At 36.1% G+C, this 10,329-nt stretch overlaps 1 protein-coding gene across 1 annotated transcript; it reads left to right on the forward strand.

Moving 5' to 3' along the window:
• The first annotated feature begins 9,108 nt into the window (after positions 1-9,108).
• On the forward strand, positions 9,109-9,966 carry ATOH7 (atonal bHLH transcription factor 7). Its single transcript, XM_026042688.1, has one exon. The coding sequence runs from the start codon at positions 9,230-9,232 to the stop codon at positions 9,668-9,670; it is 441 nt and encodes a 146-aa protein (XP_025898473.1). The 5' UTR covers positions 9,109-9,229; the 3' UTR covers positions 9,671-9,966.
• The last annotated feature ends 363 nt before the right edge of the window (positions 9,967-10,329 follow it).

Genomic DNA, 10,329 nt, shown 5'->3' on the forward strand with positions numbered 1-10,329 from the left:
AACATTTTTCTGTCAGTCTGAATAACAGAAATGTAATTATTACCATGCTCAGATACTCTTCAACTATGAAGAAAAATAAAGTAGTACATGCCTTTTTGCTGCTCAAGTGCATATAAAGAAGATCAGTTGCATTAGAAATGTAGCTACAGTACTGCTTTTTTTTTTTTTTTTTTTTTTTTTTTTTTTTTTTTGCTTAGGGCTTGAGCTGTGTGTAGTTGATGATACTAGCCAAAATATATGTGAGATTGTGTCATTTATTTTGGATATTTAAAAAGAGACCTGTTCAACAGAAGTGGCTGAAGAAGTGGCTGTTAAAAAGCTTTTTATTTGAAATTTCTACTTTATATTAACTAAGGTGGAAAAAAAATCTCGTCCTCAAATTGGATCATTGAGGAGAAGATTCTGCTAAAATCTCTTAGAATGTCTTTTGAGATTCCTGGTATTTCTAAGTAATAACCCTTGAAAACAAGAAGCTAGCTTCAAGGGGAAAAAAAAGATTCCAAACGGACAAACAAACTTTTTGATGCTAAGGATTTGGTCCTTTTAGCTAGCTTGCTAGCCAGAGATAGATAGATAGATAGATAGATAGATAGATAGATAGATAGATAGGATAAGTTTCTGCTTTTATTCTATTCTAACCTTTTGTTAATTTTCATTCTCTTGTACCTAATGGGAAGCACTATCTATTGTGCATTCTAAATCCACATTATCTATGACCAATCACTACATTAAGTGTGTCTTTATTCACAGCCAGACTTACTGGTAGCTTTTAGAATATATCTGTCACTTCCAATTCATTATAGTTYGTCAACGTCCCCTTGGGAGATTTGAAAATCTGATACATCAAATGTTGTCCTGTGCCTAACATGAACATGTTAATCTTTCGGAATTGCATTTCTTTTGATGGAGAAACCTCTGTGGCGTCCTGCTGTCCATTTGGACAAAGGAGCAGATGTGTCATATGCGTGAGTACATGTGCGCCTGTCTGTCCGTGGTGAGAGGCAAAGCAATCAAGCTACAGAAGTTCCTAGTTAATTTGGAAAGCATTAATTACAACAACATCAGCCTTTACAGTTACCAGTGTAAACTTTTGCTTAAACTGAGTGTGGATTACTTAATTTGCATAACAGTTTAATTATAAAGTCAAAATGTAATGGTAAAGTGCCATAAAAATKGTGTGTGCCTGTACACATTAATTTTCTTTTACTTCTCCCTTTTACTCATATTTTKAATCCTTTCTATCTCTCATATTTTCAGCAAGAACTCCTTATTGTATTCTATTTTAAAAAGTAATTAAAAATATGCTTTTGGAAAATAGATTTAACACATGCCTTTCCGGAAAGGCTAATGCTATTCTTTCATTAGACAAGTCACTGTGTAGTTCACACTAAAAACATTATGAATTGAGGTGCTAGACCATCAAAACTTGGAGCTGTTTTATAATTTACATGCCTGGTTAGTCCCATTACATAAACATGTGTGATTACATAAACATGTGAGGTTAAGCATGTATGTGAAATTAGCATATATGTAAAATATGGAGCATCTAATTAGTAGTCTCATTTTCACTACAAGCAGGATTTTGGTAGGGCAGTTCCTCAGCTAACATTCAGAAACATATTAATGGAATATCTAGGTGCTTTTAAAAACAGAAGAATTTCAGTCTGCAAGTAAAGTATTTTAAAATACTAGCTTCTTTATGGAAATAAAATATTTAAAATTCCATGGGAGGTTAATTTACAAAAATGAGCACATTATATCTGGGAATATATRTATCAAAAGCATTCAATCCATTATTCACATAATTTAGCTGATCTTAAAAATATTCTGGCCTCATTGAGAAGGTCATCTAGCAAACTGAAAAGATATTTTATTAAATAAGAAAGTTCTTCAATCTGAGTTTTAAGAAAGACTATTTGATAGTCCAGATCATTGGAAATATTACTGAAAATACTATAACTTCTCATATATATGTGTGTATTTGAATAGCCATATTTATTTTTATTTTTTAGTGCAAAAATGAAAGGTAAGAATACTTACAAATAAATATCTCGACTGTATTGACTTACCCCAGCAATGCTGATGTGAAAACTGATGGTAAGTACATTTAAGTAACACTTTGCAGGTCCAAGAACCTAGGATTAATAAACAAAAGTCTAATTTATGTAACAGCTTTGACCATTAGGGGCTTTTAAATCATGCATCAGTGACTTCAGGGGTGCCTTTGTCAAGCTACTTACAAATCCTAGTTAAACCAGGCATTTCATATTTTTGCCCTCATTCGCTTTTGTTTACCAGCAGGAGACAAAATATTTAATTAGTTTTGGGGCATTTATAATCTCCTCTGGGCCAGCTCCAGCCACAATGCTGGACGCCACTTCTGAGTTAATTCCAGTCAGGCTGGCCCCTCCACTACAACATATGGGTAACCTATAAGCCTGTAGCAAAAGTTGCAACAGCAACTATTAGAGGGCTAGGACCTCCCTGCTGGGAAAATACTGTGCAACAAAGCAAAAAGGGGCCAGCGTCACTAGTGGAGGTCAAGGCAACACTTAGACCAAACAGCATCTGGCAAACTGTGCCAAGTCGAAATCAATGAGAAGCAGGACAGTGGGTAGTAATTTTATGCCTGTTTGCACAAGAAAATAATTCCTCCTGAACTTTTTAATATATATATATATATACACACACACACATATATATATATAAATTTATCTGTCATCAACCTCTCTATTGCTGGTTTTTTTTTTCTTCCAGTCAATAGATTATATTGCAAAATTTAGTCATGGTTTTGTTTTGAGCAGGTGACATTTATTGTTGCATTATAATTCGCAAAATACGGAGTTTTGAGGGTTTTCTTCCATATTGGTTAAGTACAAGATATGCAACTGCAGTTTCATTTCCAGTGTGCATTGCATACTCTTCTTCATATTAAAACATAGTGAGCTGAAGGATTTCAAGAAATTTTTTTTGAAGAAAAAAATATCTTAATGAAACTGGTGTAGCTGACTCCAGTTTCATCTGCTTCTTATTTTTCTCCTTTGATTTTCACTTTCTGTTCTTGCCTGTATTTCTGCAGTTATCTCATTTTGGGTCCTTCCTGTTTTACCTCTTGTCTTTCTTTACTTTCTTCGCTTGATATTGCAGATGGTCATGTTTATCTTAAATGTTGTAAAGCAAAGTGCCATTGACTCCACTAGGAATGTTTACTTAGAACAAGTTATTTGGAAAGCAACAATTAATTTGTTTCCAAAAGCATTAGCGTGTTTCTTAGGATGCAGATGGTATAGTTATTTTATGTCAGGTAGGAATTAAAGGCTAATGCAACAGTCATGTATTATGTATATGAGTGCTCCATTACATGCTTGAGACGTGCAAATCTATTAGTTTTGTGCAGCCGCAGAGGGAAGATCATGCCCCCATCACACACTTACTGCTGCCAGGCAGATGGTCCCACCTATGCACCTAGGCAGATCAGTTTGACTGACGATGTGCTAAGCTGATTCACTCCAAAGCCAGCAGAAAATCAACCCTTGACAAATACTTGTGCGCGAGCAGGAGAATGTGCAGTGTGGGAGGGTAGCCAGGAGGAGGCGAATAGAGAGGGCAGAGGTAGCAGTAACAAGCTGTAGAGCCTGACTGTGCTCTACACCGTCTTTTCCACGCTGAAGAACCCGTTCTTGTTTAGCAGTTGCTTTGACAGATCCACTCCATGCCTCTGATTGTGCTTAATATTCTATTCTTGCATTATCCTTGCATGCTCTTTCTAAGATCCTTTCTTTTTATATAGTTTATTAAAGCAGCCAGATGGATTTTTAAAAATCTAGATATCTGTCTTTGACTGAATTTGTTTGGAGGGTTTAGCTAAAATGTAGCAGATCTGATAGACATACTAACCTGATCTGTTTTACTTTAATTCAGCAGAGTAAAATGACATCCGTAACCAATTATTGTATGTCACACTGTGGTTTATGTTACACCTAGTCTATATAGCTATACAGCGTACACTGAGATACGTATGCCCACATTCTCTGCTCTGTCACTCCTTTTCTGTAGCCACATGGTTTGGCACTTCCTTTGCACTGAATCAAGTAATCGTGTGGTTGTCAGTTAATTCAGCAAACGGATAGGATGGAAATCTATAGCACCATGTAAAAATGTCAGCCAGGGAAACTGACTCGCTCTGTGGCTGCAAGATCATCAGCCTTGCCAGCGTTTGAGAGGAAGCAAACAAGGAAAAGAGTAGAACTACCTCTTTTGGTGAAAATGTAAATTTCCAGCAGATAAGATGTAAAATCAAAACACACATTCGTCAGAGATGAGATGACATCCTAAACTGCATTGACTGTGTAGCTTGAGCAAAAACTGCTTTATGCTGGCTTAGGTAGTCTAAGGGGATGCAATACCATTCTAAGTAAATAGAAACATTTTTCTTTTTATGAAATATCATCTATCTGTATATGTGTACATATATAGATTTAATAGTAATCATATTCAGTACATAATACAGGTGAGAAACATTGTAAAGGTTCAAAACAAATTCCTCTAGTACTATGACTAAATGAGCTCTTTCTCATTATTGATCTTTTTATGTGTTTTTTAATCTGTTGTAGAAGCATGCTTTAAAACAAAGTTACATTGAATGATTGTGCTGTGCAGGATCACTGAGTGATGTTACGTTTTATAGGTCTCACCTGGGGGAAAGTCTCTTGAGAAAGAGACTGGAACAAGAACAAGAAAGGAGTGACTGGTGGGGTGAAAGTGCTGATCTGAGGGGAAGGAATAGTGAGAGGATAGTACGGTAAGAAGGTCCTTAAGTGTGGCTGCTTGASTTTGGCTTCTTGAAATGTTAGAAAGAGAAGTTTACCCAGAAAACCTTTAAGGCAAGTAAAATGTAAAATCTCCAAAGAACAAGATACTCAGTACGATATCCAGATTCACTAGACAAAATTATCTCATATTCATTTTTCTGCTGTAGATAGCTGTTTGACTTCCTGTAAGAGTCAGTGTCTCAGGTTCCATTCAGTTCAGGATTCAGCATTCATCTGTGAATCCTTCCATTTGCTAGTTGTCCTACACCTGTGCTTGATTTACAAGAATGCAAATAAGAATACCTTATTCCCCACAGCACTCATTTCTAGCCTGTCTCATCAGCTGAGTCAAATATTATCAGCAATTGGGGCCTTAAGGACAGTCATAGTTTGGTAGTTACCCACCTGCTATTAATTAAGCAACATACGGTTAGTCAGTCTTTGAGCTTTGCTCAGTAAAAGCTACTTTTAAGGCTCCCACTGTGGGGAAAAAGTCTTGATGAACCTTTTGGAAAGGGTATACCTAAAATGAAGAAAGAAGGGAGCCCTGCTTAGAAGGAAGAGGTAAGATTCTTGTTTTGATATTTTCCTTGTATATGTTATTTCTAGTTTAACTACAGGAGAGAAGGTGTTGAGGAATTAGATTTTTAACTAGCCTTGTTACTTTCTTCTTACTTGCTTTTAAAATCAGTGTTTGGCTGCAAGCCCCTCCACTGTTAAAGTAGTCATGTACATGTGAGTTACTAGCTAGCAGGCACTCTTTAATAATTTGTTTTTAATATGAAGTCCAGGAATTTATAATGCTTCTTCTGGCTTGAAATTTTATTAAAAGGGAAATTCTTTAGAAATAACTGATCACCAGTAAAGATAAGGCAAATGTAAGTTGGAGTCTTTAAAAAAAATGAGCATTGTATGTCACACTGGCATATATTAACGTGCCTTGGAAAATCAAGCTTGAGAAAACTTATTTCAAGTGATAAAGCATAGAAGAAATGATTAAAAAATAAATGGGGGAGGAAATAAGATTACATAAGCAGCACCTGAGGCAAGATGCAATACGGGCAAAATCAAACCGGGTGAAGGAAACCTGGGCAAACTTGACAGATACCCTTTCTGTTATTGACTGAGCAGCGTAGCATTTTAYTTTCTAGCTTGCAATAATTCAGTTTCATGTGATTAGCATGCTGTGCAAATGAACTTATTGCTGTGCATAAGATACTCCCTTCTCTGTGGAAAAGTTGGACAGCTTCTCCAGATAAGGGTTAAGTGATTTTTTTTTTTTTTTTTCCCTGTGTAGATTATCAAATGCACAAATACTAAATGTTTTTATCTACCGAAAAGCGGAAGCTTCAATAGAGAAGTCATGTGAAGAACAGGCATTTTCTTTTACTAAGGAGCAAATTTTATCCTGATGTATAAGCTCTAAAATCATGTTATTAATTGAGATTTTTGTCCCTTGCTTGTGATAAGACAGTAGATCATTTCAGGTACAGCTACCACTTGTGCAGTAAGAGGTCTGAAATCTTAGTGTGTCTCTTGAGATTATATCAGTGTATTAATCAAAGCATTCTAATGATGATGAATCGATCAGGATGGGGGAAAACTAAAAGCGTTGTCATGTATTATCCTATTATTCATTAATGAAGTGAAATATAAAGTTCTTGGGAGCTGTGATTTTTAATGTAGCTGAAGGCTTTATTATAATTCATATCGGCATAACACACTAAGTTAGAAATAGAGAGGAAGGCTGCTGATATATGGTACAATACCATATTTTTTTCATTTAATATGTTAAAGGGGCACTTTTCATACGCTAGTATAAAATTGACAGTAGTTTTAACATTGAGTGATTTATTAGGTGAATTGAGTAATGACTGTCTCATGAGAATGTGATTCTATGCGTGATATTTATTAACTTCCTAGGCACCTTCAATTTTAGTGTTTTTTTTTTTATATTAGAAACCTCGTGAGAGTCATTTTCCAAGACACATACTTAATGTTTTATTTGGGAGGAATAAGCTGTAACTCTAAAATATGCTCTAGTGATACCTMATGATAGCATGGACATCACAGGTGTGTGTGTGTATATATGTATTTTTTTCTTTTCTCTCTCTGCTACCCATGCAATGCTTCCCATGAAGTATCTTTAGAAACAAATGTCTCTGGAGTTCTAATTGCTGTTGCTCTGTGAAAGACATATGGTGATGCGGTTTTCTGAAAGATGCTGTTTCAACTCTCACACACAAAAATAATCTGAAATTGTAATTAAGAAAGTAGCATTTTCATGCAGGGTAGTAGTTCTTTATGTTGGGGAGAACAGGTCAGTGCACATGGATAAGTATGTTGAACGCTATAATGAAATGTGGCRAAGTTGTACTTTAAAAATTGAAGATGTGGCATACATTTTGATAATGGAATAATGTAGGCTCCCTACCCCAACTATCATCTCTGTTCAAGACCATTAGGATTCAGAATATTAAGAGCAGAGCAACTGGGCGTAACAGCCTAYGTTCAACATCTGTTGTACGGGGCTCCATTAGTGTTCAATTGCATCCTATTGTTTTTGGATTATTCAGCCTCCTTTCATTGTCATTGCTTCTGCTRGGGATTAATCAGCTGTTTACAACTAGACCAAGTTTTGGAGTCATAATGAAAACAATTGAGCTATAGTTCTAAATAAATATACAGTATTCAGTCCCTCATGRAAAAAAAATACTAATTTATGAATGCTGGTAACAATTTAATTAAGTTTGAAATCAATACAGATAATCGCGGTGTGGCAGATTTTTTTTTTTTTTCCTTTTAATCTTTTGTGTATCCTGTAAAATAATCATATGATGTTTCCTTGGACATTTCTGTGGGTAAAAGTATTCACTTATAGGAGCACAGTGAAGAAAGGGTGTTTGGATTGTTAAGTGTGAGCCTGGTGCATCTCTGTCATTGCAGAGTGGTAGCAGACGTGATCTCTTATTGCCTTGATCTTTTGATACTTAAGCTTATTATCACATCTTCTTTTATTCCCTTCATTTAAGGATATTCCTAAATATATATWTTTTATGTAAATATACACGTACTCTCTATATAAACATTTTCACAAATAAGATATTTTAAAATGGCCTTTTCTAAGGCTGTATGCACRTATATTCTTGTGTATAACATGACCTCTTCAAGTGATTTTACATTATGTTATTAGATGGATCTACAGCTATGTTTTTACTGTTCAAAAAAATTTCAAATTCTCTTAATCACATTGGATTTTCCTGATGTGAACATATATAATCTCCTCTTTTTCCTCAAGCCACTACTGTCTGCAATATGATATATATCTTATACCACATTAAAATTGAGTCCTAAAGGATTTCTAGTGCTACTACTCATTTCAGCATCACATAGTCTGAAACAGCAGTATGCTCTGCCTTATAATGTTAAGCTAATTCTCTTCTATGTCATCATAATAATTATTGCTTTTCCCTAATACTACTTAACCAGAATCTTCAGATTTTTGAAATAAAAATACTGTAGTGCACAGCAGAGGAGGCGTTTTTTTTTTTTTTCCCCTCGGTTGCAACAGATTACCCATTGAAAAGATCTTTTGCTTAACTACGTGAGCCTTGTGGGGCCAGCCAGACACTACTCCAGATGGCAAGTTGTTAGGGCCGGACAGAATGGCTTTGGAAGACTTCTCAACAGATGAAGGCTCTAATGTTCAGTTTTTACTGGTCTTTTTTTCTTTCCTCCCCCCTGTCGTTCCCAGGGTGGGAAGGTACTGGGATGGAAGCAAAGCACCGCCCGCCCACCTGCTACCACCTGTTTTAGCCTCCACGGCTCCTATAAAGCCGCTTCTTGTCCGTAGGACGCAGTCACTGCTGGCCAGCGGGAGTCAAGGCAAGAGGGAGCGCGCTTGCTCTTGCYACCTTATAACTTTGGATTGCAACAGTTTATCTTCTCAAAACATTTCCTCCTAAGCCGAATGGCTGAATCGGAACTTCTTTTGTTTGAAATAGCCATTGGAAATGATACATTTTTAATCCATTAACAACTTTTTTCTTTTTTTTTGTTTTGCTTGAATGGACCCTTTTTCTTCAGAAACTGACATTCTGAGAACGGAGATTTCACTATTTTCTCTCTCTTTGGGGCTAAAGAAACAAAAAGAATGAAAGCATYGGACACTGCAAACTGCTTATTTTATTAAACAATAAGAACCATTTTTCAGACAATTGCAGAGAACAAAACTTTTTTTTTGGCCTTTTTAAAATTTTTTTTTCCTTGCAAGATGTTATGAAACTGTTCCAATTGGTATCTTAAAAGAAGCTCGAGAAGCACGCAGCTATTCATAGACCTGCTTTCCCTACCACTCCTTACGTATTTCGTTTTTAAGAAACGATCTGTGTGCGTGTGCAACCCAAGCTGCAACAAATATGAAAACCTGTAAATCCAGTCATTTGGATTCGGGGTTAGAATCAGACCTCCAGTGCAGAAGTGTCGTGAAATGTGGTTCGGAGCGGATGGAGAACGCTGCCAAGAGAAGACTGGCTGCAAACGCCAGGGAGAGAAGACGGATGCAAGGACTGAACACAGCCTTTGACCGCTTGAGAAAGGTGGTGCCTCAGTGGGGCCAAGATAAGAAACTCTCCAAGTATGAGACCCTTCAGATGGCTTTAAGTTACATCATGGCTCTCACTAGAATACTTGCTGAAGCAGAAAGATACAGCACCGAGAGAGAGTGGATTAATCTTCACCGGGAACACTTTCACCCCGAGAGCTACCACCAGTATATGGGGCAGAAAGTGGCACCAGACACTGATTCTTATGCACAGCTTTTCAGCTATCATCCCGAACACTTTCAGATAGCTAATTAGAATTTATTGTAAACTATATATAATCAGCAGGCCAGATGGGTAATTAAATAATTGGAGAGAACTAATCTGCTTCAATAAGGTAATACTGGCATTATAATAGCTCATGCTTGTTTACATCTTAACATGATTTGACAGAATAAATTTCTGTTGAAAACATTAAATCAATAGCCATTTAAGGAGGTTGAATATATTTGTTTTTACTGACAGAAAACGCAGACTCTTGATGTCAAATGTTTCTGACAATTCTTTCATAGCTCATCCAAGTCTTTTACTAAAGTAACGCTTTTTCTTTTTTTTTTTTTTCTTAAACTGTGAAGAATCAGGATAATACTTTATAGATCATGGGCCAATCTGATCCATGGCATAACTACATGGAATAATACCAGTTCTGGATTTTGTTCCACATAGTTCTTTTGTGTCACTTTTATGTGAGCTTTAAGGTTGTGTTTTGTTTTCACATTAATGGCTCCCATGGAATAAAGTTTTATAGCATATTGGAGTTCTAATCCTCAGAGAACCAACTTTCTTAAACTTTGTAAGTTTGACGTATGGGTTCCAGGCAAAATTGTGTAGGTTTGTTTTAATCCAATTTATGGTATCTCTTGTATGCTCAAAACAGAGCTAATCTCAAGTCATGTACAGAGTGTTGTTATTTTAGA

This window comes from Nothoprocta perdicaria, unplaced genomic scaffold, assembly GCF_003342845.1.
Source record: "Nothoprocta perdicaria isolate Ctin4 unplaced genomic scaffold, notPer1 scaffold_310, whole genome shotgun sequence".
Lineage (NCBI taxonomy): Eukaryota > Metazoa > Chordata > Aves > Tinamiformes > Tinamidae > Nothoprocta > Nothoprocta perdicaria.

Coding starts and splice junctions, on each gene's coding strand:
- ATOH7 (XM_026042688.1), top strand. CDS start 9,230: ATGAAAACCTGTAAATCCAGTCATTTGGATTCGGGGTTAGAATCAGAC.